The sequence below is a fragment of the Cornus florida genome, unplaced genomic scaffold, assembly GCF_030987335.1.
Source record: "Cornus florida cultivar Cherokee Brave unplaced genomic scaffold, ASM3098733v1 CherokeeBrave_3.0.0_Hap2_Chr09, whole genome shotgun sequence".
NCBI lineage: Eukaryota > Viridiplantae > Streptophyta > Magnoliopsida > Cornales > Cornaceae > Cornus > Cornus florida.
The window spans coordinates 88214472-88235830 of record NW_026775579.1 but is presented as its reverse complement, the minus strand read 5'-3'; the positions used below and the strand labels follow the sequence as shown (position 1 = coordinate 88235830).

General features: G+C 40.3%; 1 protein-coding gene across 3 annotated transcripts; it reads right to left on the bottom strand.

The window, feature by feature from the left end:
* Positions 1-739: 739 nt before the first annotated feature.
* LOC132274940 (3-isopropylmalate dehydratase large subunit, chloroplastic-like) lies at positions 740-21196 on the bottom strand. Of its 3 annotated transcripts, XM_059776310.1 has the most exons (15): positions 20937-21195; positions 20684-20818; positions 20418-20588; positions 18859-19011; positions 18677-18745; positions 18412-18528; positions 17132-17206; positions 5873-5950; positions 5627-5722; positions 5379-5428; positions 3541-3595; positions 3118-3249; positions 2337-2384; positions 2063-2221; positions 740-1348 (listed from the first exon to the last, which is right to left on the bottom strand). In XM_059776310.1, exons 1-15 carry the CDS (start codon positions 20991-20993, stop codon positions 1208-1210), a joined length of 1536 nt encoding a protein of 511 aa, XP_059632293.1. In that variant the 5' UTR covers positions 20994-21195; the 3' UTR covers positions 740-1207. The 3 variants fall into 3 exon arrangements, with proteins under 3 accessions (XP_059632293.1, XP_059632294.1, XP_059632295.1); XM_059776311.1 differs by lacking the exon at positions 17132-17206 and having other exon boundaries at positions 20937-21196; XM_059776312.1 differs by lacking the exon at positions 18412-18528 and having other exon boundaries at positions 20937-21196.
* Positions 21197-21359: the final 163 nt, after the last annotated feature.

Here is a 21359-nt window from a genome sequence, read left to right as displayed (position 1 = left end):
CGGGCTTCTGATTTGAATTTCTTGTATTGGGCTGGGCCCTTTTTTGTTCCTTTGCTATTTTGGCATTGGGCTGGGCCCCTTTTTTGTGCCTTTGCTATTTCAGCATTGGGCTTTACTGTACATACTCTTTTCCTTAATTTTACTTACCTACCTACAATTTTGCAATGTTCTCAATAGCAGCATTTTTTTGGCAATAAACCCAAGGGAAAAAAATAATAAAAAAAATAGTGGTAGAAAGTAAAGTGAGAACTTTTCAACTCGGAAGATTGATAATTCTCCCACGGAACAAATTATGCGGATACGGTTATTGCTTAAAAAAAATATCATTTTAACGCTTTTGCTCGGATTAATTAAAATGAAAGGAATTTCATTCTCACCTCCTCAATTAAATATTTAATTATGGTATTATACAATGACTTAGTTGATAGGGAACCCACTTTTTCAATCGGGTGTACCCAAATCCCCCTTCCCCCTCGTCTGCCCAAAAAAAAATATTTAACCATTTAACCCCCCTCATTTTAATATATATGTTTGAATCTAATGGTATAGTACTATAGTAGTATCAAGAAAATGGTATTTAAGGTCACTCAAATATAGTCTAAGATTACGGAAACCAGTCAGAATAAGATTTTCGTTGGATCATTACTAAAAAAATTGATCCAGCTCTCATTTTCTACCAACATAACTATATACAGCACATTCCTCTTTCGGTTACCTACCATTTTGCATTTCCAAAATGAAACTAAGAAGTCAGCGCCATTCAACCGAGACGGTAAAATTACATGTAGCATGCTAATATTTTCTACAGCACCTTGAGCAGTTTATTACATAAGCGTTCTCACTTTAACATTACAACAAATTGTTACATGGGAAGAGAGATCAAGAAATTACATAAGCATTCTCACTTCAACATTACAACATATTGTTACATCTCTAATATTTTCTACAGCACCTCGATTAAAGTTCAAGCACTACGCAGATATCATAACGCCGTTGCCGTTGTGCTGTCGTGATTAATAGCCTACTGCAGAAACTCTCTGGGATCCTTGAGCAGTTTAGTCAGAGCCTTGAGCAGTTTATTACGTAAGCGTTCTCACTTCAACATTAAAGCATATTGTTACATCTCTAATATTTTCTACAGCACCTCCATTAAAGTTCAAGCAGTACGGAGATCTCGTAATGCTGCTGTGCTGCCGTGATTAATAGCTTACTGCAGAAACTCTCTGGGATCCGTCACAAAACCAGTCAGAGCAGATGCTGCTGCTGTGTACGGTGAAGCTAAATAAATCTGGCCTTCTTTGTGCCCCATTCGACCAGGGAAGTTCCTATTAGTTGTTGAGACACAGACCTGCAATTATAAGCCAAGCCCTTCACAAAACTAATAATATAACCTATAATTTAATGATATGAACGGGTCTAAGCAGAAAAATTCCCGCCAGAAACTGCCTGAACTTTTTATAGCCACGGCAGTTATTGAGTCTAAGCATGCCGTTTTTTATCAGCAAAGACAATGGAGTATTACGCTTGTTAGGAAGAAAATAATTTATTGTTGCCGAAGTACCAAAATTTTCAATAGTGAAAGTAGAGAATGATGTGGGAACACGATACCACTCCAGGATTAACTTTTTCCAAGCATAGAATGGTCTATTTATTAGATAACTATCCTACCGCAATCTAAAGCAGTATGTATATATGTATATATATAAATTTGAGGAAAAGATTATAAGCTTAAAAACAAAGTGGATTGAATAGCTTGATTACAGCCCAGGAGCCAGCGAGAAGAGGCATCATTTCCCGACAGCTTGCAAAAGCACACTAATGCACTCTCAAAATATGCAATGGTATCTATAATCGCATCCTTTCCTATATATTGGCTCGTACAGATTGGCCCCAAGGCCTCTCTGTCGGGGATATTGAAGATACAACCCTAGCTACTCGTATAATCCAGCTCATAGGTTTATTATCCATCCCTCATCAATTAATCAGGTTTATTATCCATCCCTCATCAATTAATCAGTGTTCCAATAACAAAAAATGAAAAAAGAAAAAAGAACTGGCTTGCCTGTGGTTCATTCAGTCGTGCATAAGTGTCTCTAGGGCCACCCATACAAGCAGAACAACTGGGACTTGCAGGTGTATCGCAACCAGCTTCTTCAAAGATCTGGGAGCAAGTCTTGCCACCAGATCCTGGAACTGGGAGGCTATATACGTCCATCCACACCTAAAAATTTCAACATATGAATTCTTCACTATTTTCTCGACCAATAATGAACTATTTGATATTCCAATTGCATAAATATTATAACTTCAGTACTAAAAGACCTAACAGCAATAACCTTTTGGGTAGCAGGGACAAGGAATGTGGGAACTTTGACCTTTTTGCCCTGCATATAATAAGATTATTTTTTTAGCTCAAGAAGAATAAGAATATGACATGCCAATAAATATTATTTGGCGTCTAGGTTTCATACTTTTCAGAAATGCAAGTAAATAAGCAGTCACAGAAATAACCTTTATATCCCCGAAAGGGATGGTGTGCATCTTGAGTGGTTTCAAACTGGATCAGATGGTGACACGTGCTAAAAGGTGGATTTCCATAGAGAGGGAGGGGGAGAGAGAGAGAGAGAAGTAAAAGAATGCCTTACCAAGAAATGGACTGTCAAAGAATCATATGGATTGCCATAAAATGTAATTAATTCCTAGTCACAATGTACACAATACAATGACATTTGAAGCAGATTATAGTGTCCATATACCAATACAATTGAAAAAAATGCTATAGTGCAGTGTTGGTCCCACTGATGCGAGGTGCTAGAAATAAGGTTTGTACCCATTCCACCCCTCAAACTCTATACAATAGAACATGAAATAATACGTGCAAATTTCGCATAGCACTACGGTTTATTATCAGACATGGGTTTACTAGATGCTTCCTTGATATGCAGCTGGAAATTTATAACTTTTAGAATAATAATAGATAATATATAATTGAATTCCAATCCAAGAAAGTGTGTGTATTAAAGAAGAATAGTGGTGTTCAAATGTTAATTCTGTCAGCATCAAACAATCACTCTGATGAAAAGGATTAATAAACAGTAGAGATATTTCGTGTCTTACTGAAGCTAAAAACACTTTGGCTGCAGCTAGAAAATCCTCGGTTTTCCCACCTGTACAAGATCCAATATATACCCTGTCGATTTTCACATCTTTGCATTCCCTCGCTAAAGCACGATTATCAGGAGAATGAGGCTGCAAAACATGGAATATACTACTCACTATAAAAGATAATGCTAAAATTATTTCAAACATTTAAAACATGGACAAAATACTTGTCATGTAATAAATTATCCTATTCTGATATTGGAAGAGTATTTCATAAGACAGGATTATATATACTTAGGCTAAATTTTGTTCTCGAACTCTAGACCTAGAGGTTGACCACTCAAGCCAACTCCTAAGCCAAAGAGGCCATTAGAGGACCAGTCCTTTTTAATCTTCTCTCACAAATGAAAAGGAGGTTAAAGTTATGATGCCACTCACTTTTGCCACCAATGGCTCCAGTTTTGAGATATCAAATCTGTACTCCGAGAGAAACCTAAAAGATATCAAAGTAAGCTCATCAGTAGATATTACGTCTTAAAAGAGAACTTTGGAAGAAATCAATACAAGAAAAATCTTGAAGGAACATAAAACATAGAAATATCTTTTTCTTCCAATACCATCATCTATACATATGACAACAATAATCTTTCCTAGTTTACGTAATTACTCCCTTTTTTGCGATTTGAACCACAAACAATATAAGTTTTCAATTGAGAATTTTTAAATGTGTCAAAACTGAAAATAAACCAAGTCTAAACATGACCATAGTATTATAGAACATAAGATTTCATTCAGCTGTAAGCCACAACGACATGACAAGCAAATCTGGAATATCAGTGTGAAACTGAGATTCAGCTTAAATTTCCAACCAAATCAATCTTTTTGATGTAACAAGAATTTGTATTCCCAAATGATTTGATGGATTTGTATAATTGTGCTAACTTTATTTTTTGGCTACAATCCTCCAATTATCTTTCTGGCTACAATTCTCAAATTATATTTGATGTTCCAAAAGCATGTGTAAAACAAATTACATACTTTTTGAGCATCAATAGGCATTTAAAAACGAGGAAAATAGAATCAGGAATTGCATTGCCACATGGTGTCCAAAAGGTTTGTTGTCATCGAAATATTAAAAATATAAAGAAAAAAAATATGATCACCCAAATAATAAAAATGGTTAAATATCAAGACACATCTCCTTTTTGCTTTTGCTTTTCTCTTTCATGGTTCATCAATTAATACAGAATTAATAGAGTAAAGCCCATAAACTTATCGTTCAAATGATGAAAGAAGTATTCACCAATGGAAAATGGAACCATGATCAACCACCAGCCTTTACTCAGAAAAGGAAAAACAAAACAAAAAATTAACTACAGATACATACAGATTTCTTAAAAAATTAACAGGAGCGAACGACAACTTTTTGAACAACAGATATGATATATCCAACCTTGAGAATATGGGAATATTTGCCCAACTAAAAAATTTTAAAAACAGAGAACAAAAAGTTTCAATAATTGGAACCTTAAATTTCAATGCAAAAATCAATGAAGACATCAATCTAAATAGTTAAGCATATGAATTTCTACAGAATAGAGATTTGTAATGTTTCAACCATAAAGCAAGGTTGTTAGGATTGATATGATACGTTGCATTGATGGGGGACCCATTAGGATCGGATTGAGGATTTTAGGATCCCAAAAAATAAGACTAGAACTATTTATTTTATTTTTTGATAGGTAAAAATAGGATACGCAAAGAAAAAAATTGTAGCTACTTTAAAATTAAAGAAAGTTGTGGAAACAAAGGAACTACCTCCAATTGTGTTAAGTAGTATTCTAAGACTATAACTATATTTATAGTTAACAAATTCTTAAAATACACAAACAAGAAGCCTGAAGCAAAAAAGATTATAGAAATAGAATGAGACATAGGGAACATTAAGTATGCACTAGTTCACCCAAGCAAATTTTGAGAAGTTAAATCAAAAGGTAAAATCCTCGCACCAACATTACATTTTTAAATTTGTAAGGTTTTTCACAAGGATGAAGTATTGATTTAACTATAATTTTTGCTAATGCTCCAGTTCTGAATGGCTCACGTTGAAGTCTAGATGCCATCAAATGCAATGAAAAGAATAAATTAATCAGACTTCTTTGGAGTGTCCAAAGATCATGTTAATTAATGTACTTATGTTTTCCCAACCCCATATAAATATATAGAAGAGAAGGAGTAGTTCCTAGCAGTAGATAAAGGTTCCGACTCTCAATTACCTTGCTTGCTCATCACTATAAACTGGTTCATAGGGCATAGATGTTTTATCCTGAGTAAAAGAGAGAATAAAATTGTAAATATTGGTTAAGGTAATTTAGTTGCATAATAAGAACTTCTAGTATATCCTTTGCAAGAATACACAAATAAGAAAGAAGCCCTAGGCAGGCAATGTAGTTGCAAAAAAAAGCAGGAACGTGCGCACGCACACACATAGAGTTAAAACAGATTTGATGATGATAGCACTAACCTCGAGGTACTTATACGTAGTACTATCAGCTGGGACGACGCCATTCTTCCCCCCTGCTTCAATGACCATGTTGCATAGAGTCATCCTTTCCTCCATCTTTTCAATGCAAAATAGTAGAAATATTATAACATGTTCCAGTGCAGTGTGTTTAAACAACTCTTTTTCTTTTTTTTTTTGATAAGTGTGTGTTTAAACAACTCATACAAAGATATGTTAGATATTTGCATTGGGAAATCAAGTACTTACTGTTAAATTTTCAACAGTAGTTCCAACAAACTCCATTGATTTATATGTTGCACCAGACACAGATATTTCACCAATAATCTGCAATGTCAAAACCGTAGAGTGAATCAACAAAATTTGGAGGCTCCACAATGATTAAAATAAAAAAATAAACCACGTAACCTATTGAACATGCAAAGATTTTTCTATCTTTCTTTTTACAGAATCTTATTACATTTTCAATAATCAAAAATCCATCCCCTATTTCATTCTCTTCACTGCCCTTTTATAGGCAACCACCAGTACTGCTGGTCTATCTCTTTTGGGCCTTCTTTCCAATGGGCTCGGTCCTCTTCAGTGGATCCTCCAAGCTCGGCCCATTCCGTGGTGCTTTTGTATGGGCTATACTTCAATTGTTTGCCCCGATCCCATGCCAGCGAGCTATAACCGGCCCATATCACTTATTGTATCCTCAACTGCCCCCATAATTACTCCCTATTAATTAGGGGGTAATTATTAGAGGCTGCTAATCATGACCTGACGGCTCGAGAAGATTGCATGGGAGAATGGACGGTTAGATTTGGGGGTCGGCGCTTCGAGATTCAAAAAACTCCTCACTTTCTTGACTCCTCGGCCCTCGGGCCCACCTTGTCTTTATAAGCCTCATAGATGTTCCATCGATTCTCTTTACGTCTTCATCTCACTTTTTTGTTGCTCAAATCTTCTCCGGCGATTTCTTACAAAAGCTCCTTTTTCCAGCGACCTTGCAGTACCCTTTGACGTTCTCACTCTCTGAGGTTAGTTTCATTTGCCTTTTTCTTTCGGAAGACCTATTTTTCTTCCTTAAAATCCTCATTCATTCTCACCATGACTGTAGATCTAGATGTTCTTCGCATGAGACTTCACCTTCCCGACGATATACAAATTAGAAATTGCCCTAAAAAGGTGAATAATAGAACCGGTGCTGACCTTCTTCCCGACGAGGTTCTGTTTTCACACCTTCATCTTAACCTCCTTAGGTTCCCTTTGCATCCCTTCTTTTGCTACGTTTTTAATAAACTAAAACTTTCCCCTTTGCAAGTAAACCCAAATTTCCTTAGGATTTTATCAGTTATGTTGCTTCTGAACCGTGACAGAATTCTAGATCTGGACCTCGTAGATCTTCTCCTCTGTTACAAGGTTAGCAAAATCAGAACTGATGAACTGTTTTACCACTTCTACCCCATTGAGAAGAGGTCCATCTGCAAAGATAAGATCAAATTCGAGAAGGGTTGAAGGAAAAATATAATTGGGGTTAGGGGAGCCTGGTTTTCTCCAGCTGCAGAGGATTTCCCTATCCCGAGCGCTTTTGAAGAGTGCTTTGTCTCTTCTTATAAAAAATACAAAACCCATAGGAGTGACTGTCCTTGCGAGATTTGCATTCCTCGTTTTTGTACTTTCTTGTGCCGTTCCTTAGGCATTCCTTGTGATGATTTGAGCTACGGTGTGTGCAGGGATAGGGATAACTACCTGAAGCAGTACGTTCTGACCAACATTCCCTCCTGCTCGGACCTCCTCACTTCAGACAACCTCCTTGCTCTCTCAGCCCTCGGCAAGACAATGAGTCAACTCCAAATCCCTTCCTTTGGCAGGAGGAAAACTGCCCCCAGGCCCGTTGTTGCCCCTGCAGCAACTTCTTCTCCAGCTTCAGTATCTTCCTCCGCCACCATTTCTGATACGACTCCTTCCACTGATCCGATTGTGACGGCTATTGACCCGATCTCCAACACAACAACCGCTAGTCCGAACGTGACCCCCTCTGTCAGCAACCTTCCCAGCTCTACTACTGCTTCCGCACCGGAAAAGACAAGAGGAAAAAGGCATCAGCCTGATAGTGCCCTCAGCCTCGATGACATTCCTTTGTCACAGAGGGTTAGGCCTTCTGGGCCGAATGTGTCCGTGCATCCTCTAACCAGGCCTCCTCTGACTAGGCCCCTTACCCCTTCTGGGCATGCCTCTGCCTCAAGAACAGCACCATGGAACCCTCGCTTCATTCGAACAGACGGATCGTCTGTAAAGCCGAACGAAACCATGTTCAAGGATGGTCAGACAGCTATGGCATACTACAGGAGCATGTGGACTCCTAAAGACATTAAGGTAGCCAAGGGTCTGTCTCAGAAGGAAGTGTTCAGCCGGTTTCCCTTATCTGCCATGGAGGTAACTTCTGCCTCTCAGTCAATGAATCTTTATACAGTCTTTACACTTGATTTCTTCTAACCATCTGCTCGGCTTAACCAGTTGTCATGTATATCTCTACAGACCCTGTATGGGATGATGGCTATGCAAAAGCAGGTTGAGCTGGTGAATGCCAAGGTTCGCACGCTCTCTGACAGCCTTGGTGCAGCTAACAAGGAGAACGATGCTTTGGCTACTCAGAAGACCGGGTTGATGGTTCAGCTTGGCAAAGTTAAAAAGGAGAGGGACTCCCTGAGGAAGGAGACGGACTCTCTTCAGGATGAGAGGAATGCTTTACAGCTCGAGAAGAGCGTTTGGCATACCGAGCGAGAATCCCTAAAGGCTGAAAAGGAAGAACTGCTACGCCTTCTGAGTGATGAGCAATCCGCTCGGATGGCCTTTGAGAAAAGGGCTTTGAACGAGCGCAATACTTTACTCGACACCATTAGTAGGGTAAATGGTGGTATGCTAGCTCTGCACGCTCGGTTTTCCAGAGTTGGGGCCCTCAGATATGCTCAGGGGTTCTGAGAGGGTCATGCCGATCGTGTTCCGGGTGAGAGTCAGACTGGTTCTACCCCTGATGAGGTTGACAGGGAGCTGGAGATTGATCTTCCGGGTATTTATGCCGATCCAGACTCCACCCCTGCTGAGGGCATATTTGATGAGTGCCAAGAGATTGCCTCTTCCCGAATCACTCCTACTCCTTCTACCGCTCTGACTTTGGACGCTCTTCCTCTGTCCACCGTGACTCCATCTGTCACTGCTGCTGAAGATAACCCTCGGCAGAATGATTCTTCCAATGCTATTGAAAAATAGGACTCAGCAGAATGATTCTGTCATTCAGCTCGATTCTCCTCCCCGTGAGGATGGTAACGCCAACAATGATGAGGAGGCCGTTCAGCACCATCAAGAAGCTGACAGGGCAAATGCTTCTAGTTAGAACCTTTTTGATGTATTGACCTTCCTTCTTTTGTATTTTTGCCATCTGTATACCTCATCATTTTTTGTAACTCTTAAACTTCATCATTAATGAGATGGCCAACTTTTGATCGAACTCTTACCATAAATCCCTTGATTTAATGATTCAATGCTATCTGATCTGGTTCTTCTCTGTATTTCAGTGGTTGGCTTTCAGCTAGTGTGTCACAGCAAAAGTTTTTTGTGCAAGTTTCTGGCGCTCGACTCATGGTGCCAGTTGCCACTTACTTCGCTGAGCGGTTGGCGCTCGGCTAGAATGCCACTTTCTACTTTCATTCTTTTATTTTTTGGCATGTTTTTGGCGTTCGGCTCATAGTGCCAGCTGCCACTTACTTTACTGAGTGGTTGGCGCTCGGCTAGAATGCCACTTGCCACTTTCACTCTTTTATTTTTTTGGCAAGTTTTTTACGTTCGGCTCATAGTGCCAGCTGCCACTTACTTTGCTGAGTGGTTGGCGCTCAGCTAGAATGCCACTTGCCACTTTCACTTTTTAATTTTTTTGGCAAGTTTTTGGCGTTCGGCTCATAGTTCCAGCTGCCACTTACTTTGCTGAGTGGTTGGTGCTCGGCTAGAATGCCACTTGCCACTTTCACTTTTTTATTTTTTTTTGGCAAGTTTTTGGCGTTCGGCTCATAGTGCTAGTTGCCACTTACTTTGCTGAGTGGTTGGCGCTCGGCTAGAATGCCACTTGCCACTTTCACTCTTTTATTTTTTTGGCTAGTTTTTGGCGTTCAGCTCATAGTGCCAGCTGCCACTTACTTTGCTGAGTGGTTGGCGCTCGGCTAGAATGCCACTTGCCACTTTCACTCTTTTATTTTTTTGGTAAGTTTTTGGCGTTCGGCTCATAGTGCCAGCTGCCACTTACATTGCTAATTTTTAAACATTCAATTTTTTCATAAGAAGATAACTCTTTATAGATTTCAAAATTTCGTTCATTCGTGCGTACACAATTTGAGAATGATCAATGATAAAATTGGAAATCGATTTTCTATTGATAATACCTTTTCAGAGACGTAGCATTCCATGGCTTGTTGACCAGCCTTCCGGCCATGGTTTTTAAAGTGTAAGCTCCCTTCCCTAAGACTTCTGCAACTCTATATGGGCCTTCCCAAGGTGCCACCATTTTCTTAACCATTCCTACCTTCTTCTTCAGAACCAAATCACCTTGTGCAAAGTCTCTGTGCTTTACCTTTTTGTTATGGCTATTCATAAGTGTCTGTTGGTAGGACGCAAGCCTTACTACCGCTGCATCTCTTTTTTCCTCCAACATATCGAGGTTAAACCTCAACATACTGTCGTTATGCTCTCAATTCCATGCCAAGCTTCGGACAGTCGGAACCAAGTGTTCGACCGATATAACTGCCTCCGTACCATATGCCATGGCGAACGGGCTTTCTCCGGTCGGTCGCCTTGGGGTCGTTCTATAAGCCCACAAGATGTTCGGCAGTTCGTCTAACCATTTTCTTTTCTTATCTTCAAGCTTCTTCTTGATGCAAGCAAAGATTGTTCTATTCGTGATTTCTGCTTGTCCATTAGCCCGGGGATGACTTACTGCCGCCAGCTTTTGATTAACTCCATATTCCTCCAACAACTCTCTTACTTGCTTACTGTCAAGGTTGGTCCATTATCCATGACGATTGACCTCGGAACACCAAAACGGCAAATAATATTATTCCAAATGAACCGTCTCACATGAGTCCGAGTCACGCTCGGGTACGGCTCTGCTTCCACCCACTTAGTAAAGTAATCTGTAGCCAGCAGCACATACTTGTTCTGAGCTCTGGCAGTTGGCAGAGGACCAACCACATCCATCGTACACAATTTGAGAATGATCAATGATAAAATTGGAACTCGATTTTCTATTGATAATACCTTTTCAGAGACGTAGCATTCCATGGCTTGTTGACCAAACTTCCGGCCATGGTTTCTAAAGTGTAAGCTCCTTCCCTAAGACTTTTGCAACTCTATATGGGCCTTCCCAAGTTGCCACCATTTTCTTAACCATTCCTACCTTCTTCTTCAGAACCAGATCACCTTGTGCAAAGTCTCTATGCTTTACCTTTTTGTTATAGCTATTCATAAGTGTCTGTTGGTAGGACGCAAGCCTTACTGCCGCTGCATCTCTTTTTTCCTCCAACATATCGAGGTTAAACCTCAACATACTGTCGTTATGCTCTCGGTTCCATGCCAAGCTTCGAACAGTCGGAACCAAGTGTTTGACTGGTATAACTGCCTCGGTACCATATGCCATGGTGAATGGGCTTTCTCCGGTCGGTCGCCTTGGGGTCGTTCTATAAGCCCACAAGACGTTCGGCAGTTCGTCTAACCATTTTCCTTTCTTATCTTCAAGCTTCTTCTTGATGCAAGCAAAGATTGTTCTATTCGTGATTTCTGCTTGTCCATTAGCCTGGGGATGACTTACTGCCGCCAGCTTTTGATTAACTCTATATTCCTCCATCAACTCTCTTACTTACTTGCTGTCAAGGTTGGTCCCATTATCCATGACAATTGACCTCGGAACACCAAAACGGCAAATAATATTACTCCAAATGAACCGTCTCACATGAGTCTGAGTCACGCTCGGGTACGGCTTTGCTTCCACCCACTTAGTAAAGTAATCTGTAGCCAGCAGCACATACTTGTTCTGAGCTCTGGCAGTTGGCAAAGGACCAACCAGATCCATCACCCATTGTGCGAAAGGCCATGGTGTGGCCATTACGTGCAAGTCCTCAGGTGGTTGGTGGATCAGTGGTCCAAACCTTTGGCACCTATCACACCTTTTGGATAATTCTTCCGCATCTCGCGACATGTTCAGCCAGAAGTACCCTTGTGTCATTGCTTTGTGCGCTAAAGACCTTCCTCCTGAATGGTTACCACATACACCTTCATGAATAGCTCGCAGTATCTGCCGAGCCTCTGTGGGGGTGACGCACTTTAAGTACGGCCCGGAAAAAGATCTTCTGTACAACTGGTTATGCACTATGGCGTACTTTGCAGCATTCGATTTGATTTTCCTAACCTCATCTCTTTGCTCAGGTAGAGTACCATCCCGGATGTAAGTTATGATCGGATCAATCCAACTTGGCTCATATGGAATAACATTCACTTGCCAAGGATCTGAGCCCGAAGGTTCTTCAAAAATAGATGGCTGGTTTAATATTCCTACTAGAATCACCCTTGCCAATGTTTCTCCAGAACCCGAGGCACTACATGCTAGCCGATCGGCATCCTCGTTATGCTCTCTCGGTATTTGAATGAATTCAATTTTTTCAAAATTTTTGGCTTCCCACACAACAGCAGAATGATATGCTTCTATCGTTTCATCTTTGGTTTCATACTCGCCATTCACCTGTCGAACAATTAATTGCGAATCACTAAAAACAGTCAAATTCCTGACCTTCATCTCCTTGGCAAGCTTAAGTCCTGCCAGCAGTGCTTCATACTCCGCTTCATTGTTGGTAGCTCTGAATTCAAGCCGGAGCGCTTGACTTAAGGACGTACCTTCTGGCGTCTGCAGTTTGATCCCAATGCCTGCACCCATCTGATTTGAGGATCCATCAACAAAGAGTTTCCACAAGTAACCATGAAGGTCTTCCTCCATGTCCTCTGAATCACACTCTAGTAAAAAATCTGCCACCGCTTGCCCTTTGACTGCCGTTCTGGGTTCGTATGTGATATCAAATGAGCTTAACTCTATGGCCCACTTCGTCATCCTTCCTTAGAAGTCTGGTTTGTGCAGGATTATTCTGATAGGGAAAGTGGTTAGAACGATGATAGGATGGGGTTCAAAATAATGCCTGAGCTTTCTTTTTGCATGCACTAGCGAGAGTATCACCCGCTCCGCCTTTGAATAACGTCGTTCGGCCTCAGTCATTGTCTTGCTAACATAGAACACTGGATATTGCTTCCCCCCTACACAGCGGATCAAAACGCCACTTGTCGCGATGCTGGATACTCCGAGATATAAAAATAGTTTTTCGCCTGGTTCTAGAGCTGACAGGACCGGAAAGTTCTGCATATACTCTTTCAGAGCAGTTAATGCTAGGCGTTGTTCATCCCCCCAAACTTGCCTGCCATGGCTTCGTATTGTGTCAAAAAATGGTTTGCAGCAATCTGACAATTTGGAAATGAACCGACTCAATGCAGCAATCCGTCCCGTAAGTGTTTGCACTTCTTTGACTGTCGTCGGCTCGGCATTCTTAGTCAGAGCTTCTGCTTGGGCAGGGCTTGCCTCTATACCTCTATGATTAACCACGTGTCCCAGGAATTAGCCAGAACTTACACCGAATGAGCACTTGGTTGGATTGAGCTTCATTTCATATTGCCTCAACACATCAAATACGTCTCGTAGATGTTTCGGATGGTCAACTTTCTTCTTACTTTTTACCACCATGTCATCAATGTAAGCTTCCACGGTCTTCCCTATTTGGCCCTTGAAAATTTTGCTAATAAGTCTTTGATAAGTTGTTCCGGCGTTCTTCAGTCCGAATGGCATGACTTTGTAGCAATACGTCCCGCGTTCGGTAACGAAAGAAGTTTTCTCTTCATCAGCAGAATCCATGGGGATCTGATTGTAACCTGAATAAGCATCTAAAAAGGTTAAACACTCATACCCAGTAGTAGCATCCACCATTTGATCAATTTTCGGCAGCGGAAAGCTATCCTTCGGACAGGCTTTGTTCAAATTGGTGAAATCAATGCATACTCGCCATTTCCCATTCTTCTTCTGCACCACAACAACGTTTGACAACCAGTCAGGATAATACACTTCTCTCACAAATCCCGCATCAAGCAACCTGTTAACCTCCTCGGCAATGATCCGGTTGCGCTCGGGAGCAAACCGTCGCTGCTTCCGCTTTACAGGTCTTGCATTGGGATTAACGTTCAAGGAGTGACAGGATACAGAATGATCAATCCCAGGCATGTCTAGTTGGCTCCATGCAAATACGTCGGCGTTTTGAGACAAGAAATTAACTAACTCCTGTTTCTCCTCCACGGCGAGTCGTTCCCCCACTCTGGTTGTTCGTTCCGGTCGGAACCGATCGATCTGCACATCAACCAGGGGTTCTTCGGTCAAGTCCACTGGCTCCTCCTCCCCACTCTGCTTGGAGGGAGGCTCCTGTAACTGTTATCTCGGGTTTGCTGAACAGATGGGAGCTTTCCCTTTTTCAGCATACTTTAGCGTTACTGAATAACATTCCTTAGCTGCAACCTGGTCCCCATGAATGTCAATCACCTTGGTTCCGTCTGGCCCCAGGCATCTCATTACTTGATGCAGAGTGGAAGGAACACCTTGAACTCTGTGGATCCACCCTCTGCCCATCAGAAGGTTGTAAGAGGGATGAATCTCGACAACCACAAAGGTCTCTATCAAAACCCTTTCCGCAGCGTGTACTGCTACCTCCACCGTACCAATGGGCTCCACTCGTTTTCCATCAAACCCTAGCAAAGGATTCCCAGTGGATTTGAGCCGGTCCGACTTGATCTCGAGCTGATCAAATGTGTCCCTCGACATGACGTTCGCACTACTTCCAGGATCAACCAGAACTCTGCGTACCAAACATTCGGCTACCGTCAAACTGACAACCAACGGGTCCTCATGAGGGATCTGAACACGCAATAAATCTGTTCTGTCAAACTTTATCTGTGTTGATGCGCTATGTTGGTGCAGAGAGTTTACACTGCCTATCTTCCTCTTCATCCGTGCCTGGCGAAGGCGTGTTCGAAGCAGTTCATCTGACTCCTCAGTAGGCTCAGGCCGGCCGTGAATTGCATTGATTATTCGAACTGGTTGCGTATTGTGAGAGTTCGACTTCTGACTCCTCGTCAGGTGCTCCATCGGTCGGTTCTGTTCCACCGCCGGACCTTGAATATAACTTGCGAACTCCCCTCTGGCTATCAGCTTCTTTACCTGTCTCCTTAAGTTCCTGCATTCATTAGTCTGATGGCCAAAGTCAGAATGAAATGCACAATGCTTAGACTGATCCCTCTGTTTGAGGGGTTGTCTGATTGGTAAAAGAGATCGGAACTTATCTTTATTTTCTTGGTACAGCCTTGCTAAGGTAACTTTCAATGGAGTAACCAACTCTTCCTCCCTGGGCCTCTTCTCAGATTTCCACGAGGGCTGACACTGTGGCTGAACCTGCTTTTGTCTGATCTTTGCTTTGGTTTTTTCCTCTGTTGATATGACAGATGTCTTCCGAGCGTTAGCCACCTCTTCTTCTTCCAAGCGCACAAATCCATCAGCTCTTTCATTAAGTTCATCCATAGTCTTCAGCGTATTCACTACCAAACTTGTGTGGAATGGAGTGCCACGAGTCATGGCCAGTATAAATGCTTGAACCGCCGTAGAAGGATGACATTCAATCACCATACTCTTAGTAAGGTTAAACCTGGTCAGGAAAGCTTGGAGACGCTCATCGTCATGCTACTTCATTGTGAATAGGCTCGAAATGTCCTTTGTTGGACGCTTATTTCCATAATATTGGCTTATGAACCGATAGCACAAGCTTCGGAAACTATCCACTGAGCCCCTCGGCAGGTTCTTGAACCAATTGAGCGCTAGTCCAGCTAGACTTGTAGGGAAGCACTTGCACATCAATGAATCATTCTCAGTGTTCAGAGCCATTTTCAACTGGATATGATACACATGATCAATCGGATCGGTCGTTCCGTCGAACAGGATGAAAACGGGCATGGAAAATTTCCTCGGACTCGGAGCATTCAGAATTTCATCGGTGAATGGTGAATCAACTGTTCGAGCTACTGAACGGAGGGCTTCATTTTCCCTCTGGAACCCTGCGATTGCTCTCTGATCTACAGATCTCCTCTCTGAGCTGCGATAGTCGAACGTCGCCACGGAAGGCCGATAAGTCGGATCGAATGATCTTTCCTCAACAAACTCTTTGTGCCACGGCGGTATAGCTTTGTGACGATCAAACTCCATTGCTTCTCTTCGGTTGGGCGTTTCTTGATATGGATCGAAAGTCATGGCTTCGTTTCGCCTGATCTGTTCACGCCGTGGATCCACATGAGTTAATCCTTCACGATCATCAACGCGACTAGGATTTGGCGGCAAATCGTTTGGCCGGACCTCCTCGCGGTGAAGATCTGTCTGATTGTTCCCTACCTCCTCGCCATAATGTGCCGCATCGGTACGTGCAACTTCTTCTCCTACCGGGAGCGGTCGCGGAATCACCGGAACTTCTTGACGCTGTATTTCAGTCCTTAGATCTGCATTCTCTCTCCGGAGAGCTTCGATCATGCTCATCAACTCATCAAGTTTCATTTGCTGGACGTTCTCTACCGTATTGGAGTTCTCACCCCCTATCATGATTCCGGAGCGAAGCAAAGGCATGAATTACGAATTCCTAACCAGATCTGAGCGTCACCGATGTGAATTCCGTCAGATCTGGACTCAACTTCACCGAATCATGGTCACCGTTTGCTAGATCTGAGCTTTTCTAGCTTTGAACTCACCGGATCTAACTGTAATTGAACAAATCAGAGTTGCATAATTCCGAAGCAAATGCCTAAAAATCAACAATAAGCAAGAATCTTCTCTGAACAAAATACAATCTCACTAATCTGGATTCAACTTCCAGAAATCAAACTTTGTGCTCACGAATTTGCTTGAATTAACATGATATTGATCAAGCTCGAATCGATCTTCTTCGTCGTTCCCACAGACGGCGCCAATTGAAGATGCAAAGATTTTTCTATCTTTCTTTTTACAGAATCTTATTACATTTTCAATAATCAAAAATCCATCCCCTATTTCATTCTCTTCACTGCCCTTTTATAGGCAACTACCAATGCTGCTGGTCTATCTCTTTTGGGCCTTCTTTCCAATGGGCTCGGTCCTCTTCAGTGGATCCTCCAAGCTCGGCCCATTCCGTGGTGCTTTTGTATGGGCTATACTTCAATTGTTTGCCCCGATCCCATGCCAGCGAGCTATAACCGGCCCATATCACTTATTGTATCCTCACCTATTAGGCAGATCTTATAGATGTAACATATTCTGTAAGATGCCGAATTATGCCCATGCAAGGGAAGCAAATGCCATAAGAGTAAAGACCCAGGCAAACTTACTTGCAAAATCAAATCCTTAGCGAGCAAATAATAAGGCATTTCACCATCCAGTACAAATCTCAGAGTTGGAGGCACCTGAAGTTTAAAGATATAAGGAGATTGAAAGTATTAAAAGCAAGCAGTACCAGAGGATTAAACAATGTCTAAAAACTAACAGATAAACACACACCCTTGACAAAAGTTGTCAAGCACACAAATTTAATTGAAATTACCAAAGCATAATGCAGTGAAGTCTTTACAGTAGTTATTCTAGTTATGTCTACAAATATCAGTCTTGTGTTGGGATTTAAAGATTAAATTCTTCAGACTTAAAAAGGCAATACCATGACCGTGCAATTGTAATTTTGGTTTCTTAAGAAACTTGTGGCCAGACAAGAAACAATCTCTCCATTAAAGACTTAGTCACGGGCATTTAAATGGTTAACTCGCACTACCATAATAGTGAAAGCTAGAATACTATGACACATGAATCCATACTATTTTGAAATTCAAAACTTCAAAACGGCAAAAGAAGGCTTAAGAAAACTCAGAGATTAATCTCAGAAACCAAAGGAAAGAAGTAACTGTACTGCAAATTTAGTGTAAACTGGTTAAATAGGTCTTCTCCTTTTTACAAAGCTATTTCACTTATCTGGATCTCATTTGGAGTACTTGTGTGGAATGGAACACATCATTTCAACTGTGTTCAGCAGAAACTTTTCTCTTTACGTAAGGTAATAATAAATCCTGAATACAACAAATTCATGATTTGGATTAATTCACCCACCCAACATCCCTCCAGGGCAAAAAAAAAAAACAAAGAAGAAGTTAATTACAATCCCATAGATTTATAAAGCTTTTACATCCAATCGGGTAGGTATCAACTTTCCTTCCAAATCTTCAAGGAAAGGTAGTGATTAGTGAATTAAAACACTCGGATAATAAAAATGCATGCAAACACGCTACTTCTAAAACCTGAGATCCAGACGAAATCATCTTCATGTAATAAATGACAACAAAAAATCCAAGGAGAATGTCAAGTTTAGGTACTAGCAGGAAATTTGCAAATTAAGTCGTATACTAAGAATGTTAATAACTGGAAGACTAAAGTAAGCATCGTGAAGAAATATTAGGCGAAAGCACCTAAGTATTCAAAACAAAAATAATTATTTCACTAAATCATAAAGTAAGAGGGAATACCAAAGCATTCATTTGGGTAATTCAATCCACGTATAATTCACTGGACAAAAAGAAAATGTGACATAATCGCTTATTAAAAATATTATAAGATATTTAAAAACCTTAAGCAAAAGCTTTCCAGTCCCCAAAACAAAGCCTGCATCTGTATTTCCAATCCCAGTGGCAAACTGACCAAATGCTCCTGCAGTACATGTGTGGGAGTCTGTACCTAGAAGGACCTAAAGGCGATAATTGACAAGGGCTCGACAGTTAATATAGACATGAAAGTGTAAAATGTGCATAACTTTTAATAATCGAGAAATGTGCATAATTTTAATAATTGAACATTGATATTATAAAAAATATGGATAGATAGATAGAGAGCACCTCTCCAGGCCTGCAATGACCTTCTTGGGCAAGAGCAACATGGCATACACCTTTATAATCTGGATTAGCCTGTAGAGTCATTAAATGAATTTTATTTTCCATTTACACAGGCATGGAAAGGACAATAACCAGTTTAGCATATATATTAACAGTTGGCATCTCAAAAGACTGGAAAGTTATACCTTGAAATTCCCAATATCCTTAATATCATAGAAGTACTTAATATTTTGCTCAGTGCAGAACTCCCTTAAGATATCCACATTACGATTTGCTCTCTCATCATTTGTGAATATATAGTGGTCAGGTATAACGACAATCTTTTCACGGTCCCAAACCTGCAATGTTGAAGAGAAAGAAAGCACAAAAATTAGACATTTTTTTAGAAAAATAAATAAAAATTTGGAGAAGAATGAAGGAAAAAAAAAAAAGACACAAGAAAACTGTCATAAATTAGGAACTGCATAAGTTCTAAATTCAAGGCAAAGCTAGCATGGATGTAATATCGAAGAAAATGACGTGAAAATGAAACAATGAAATATAACATCTCATTCCAAATAAAATAAATAACAATAACGTGGTTATAAAAAGAAATCAATGTTTTTAAGTGTTTGTTTGACAACATGATGTAACTTATAAGCATATCGCCGATTCACTGCCTTTATAATGAGTAGAATATGTTGGATTTAATAGTTGATAATTTCAATCACTAATTTTATATTCAAGGTGATGGAGGCCTTGACTTTTAAGCCTCCGAGAGTTGAATGGACGTCATGGACTCAACTCAAGTAAAGTTTCATAATGGTCGGATAATTATTTTGAATACAACTAGCTTAAGTTCAGTACATGCTTTTAAGTTCGAAACTTTGACAGATATTGTCTCGGTTTATCATTTTAAACGAAAAAATTGAAAACGAATCCATTAAGCTTTTTAAAAGTTGACATTATCATGCATCTTATTTGACAAAAGGATGCTTAAGGATTTCAATGGAAACCTCAAATCACTTTTCATTATATGATTATGCGGATGCATTCTTGTTCATCACAACACTTCATGTGTCTTCCAATTGCATCCCAATACTTTATTTTCTTTTTCTTTTCTAATTTTTTTCCTTTTCCGTTGATGGTGATGATGTTGGGGCTCTTAGAACGCCAAAATGGTCCACCACTGGACATGCAATCCCCCATCCCAACAATTACTGAAAGATTCCGATCTTTCAATCTCCAAGACGGGAAGTGAGACGTCATTAGGATATTCTTTTGGAATTACTTGATTTTAACAAATCAGTGATATAACAAGTTATCAATACGCCTGGTCAGATTCGGACCGGATCAGGTTTGATCCCATTCGAATCTAGTAAGGGGCATAGAGGATCCTATACGATCCGATGACTCCTTCCAATTTGTAAATAAATTGAGACAAAATAGACTCATGTACAATAAATTGAGACAAAATAGACAGATTGACGAAGAAGACCAAAAAATAATTTAATAATTAATAATTTGTAAATACTATATATTATGACATTAGTAATAATATATTATATATTATATTATATTGAATTGAATTATTATCGGACCAGATCAATCACAATTCATATTGGATACAATTCATTTTTTATTTGTTTAGTTAACAGATTATTGAATTAAATGTTCCGATCCATGTCTGAGTTGTCTGATAATCCGCTTAAATGATAATTTGAGTTTAGAAATCAAAATATAGAGGTGCATTTTATATATATACCTTTGCGTTGTGACCAAACTCTCTCTCGAAAATTCCAAACGAGCCAGGGCCAGAAATATCATGGGTCATCAAGAGATCAACATTGACCCAAACATTATCACCAGGGCTCAACTGATGTTTCTCAGAAGCCCTAGCCAATATCTTCTCGGTCATCGTCATCGCAGTCTTGACCTAAACAAAATCAAAGCAAAAAAACCCATCATCAAAATAAACCAAGTGATCAGACCCTCACGGGAAATACACAAATCAATTTAATGAAACCCAACTGAACCAGTGGTGGAGGGCTTGCGCTCAGATTGCTGTGGTGCCATAACAGAAACAATTTTCCGGGAAACGCTTTTCCTGGAATTCTGAATACCAAACGAGGGTTGTGAAGAGAAAGCAGAGAGACCCACATCTTTCTGAACCCAACAAAGGAAAATAATAGCAATAGTTAATGAAAAAGAGAGAAATAAGATATGGGTCAGTGAGATTTTCCTGGGAAAAATGAAAGATATGGTGAGATGTTGATAACTGTACCTTATTGATGATAGTTGTAGATGTTGATGAAGCCATTGATGGACTTGAAAGTGGCATGTTTCTGGTTAATTCTCCGCAAATGAAGGCCCAATTGTCCTATGCGAAGAGTGTGTTTTACACAGCAGCCATACACAGAAGACTTTGACCCAATTGTCCTATGCGAAGAGTGTGTTTTACACAGCAGCCATACACAGAAGACTTTGGCAAGTCCAATCACGACTACTTGTTGTCATGCATGGACAGTATCATCATTTTTTTTTCATTGTGGGGGCAGAAAGAAGACTGCGGCAGATTGTGATTCAGCCTGGCCATGGCAACTGTCGAAAAGGACAAAATACAAGAAGTAAAAAAAATAAAAATAAAAAAGGGCAAATTGTATGAAAACATCCACCCTCTAGTTTCAATTTTTGGCAAAAAAATTTC

Bases quoted from the DNA above. Each gene is read 5' to 3' on its own strand.
- LOC132274940 (XM_059776310.1), bottom strand. From the start codon at position 20,993: ATGCCACTTTCAAGTCCATCAATGGCTTCATCAACATCTACAACTATC. The intron at 3,596-5,378 runs GTAATTGAGAGT...GATATCTTTTAG, and splicing joins TATAGTGATGAGCAAGCAAG to GTTTCTCTCGGAGTACAGAT. The intron at 3,250-3,540 runs GTGAGTGGCATC...CATGTTTTGCAG, and splicing joins TGGAGCCATTGGTGGCAAAA to CCTCATTCTCCTGATAATCG.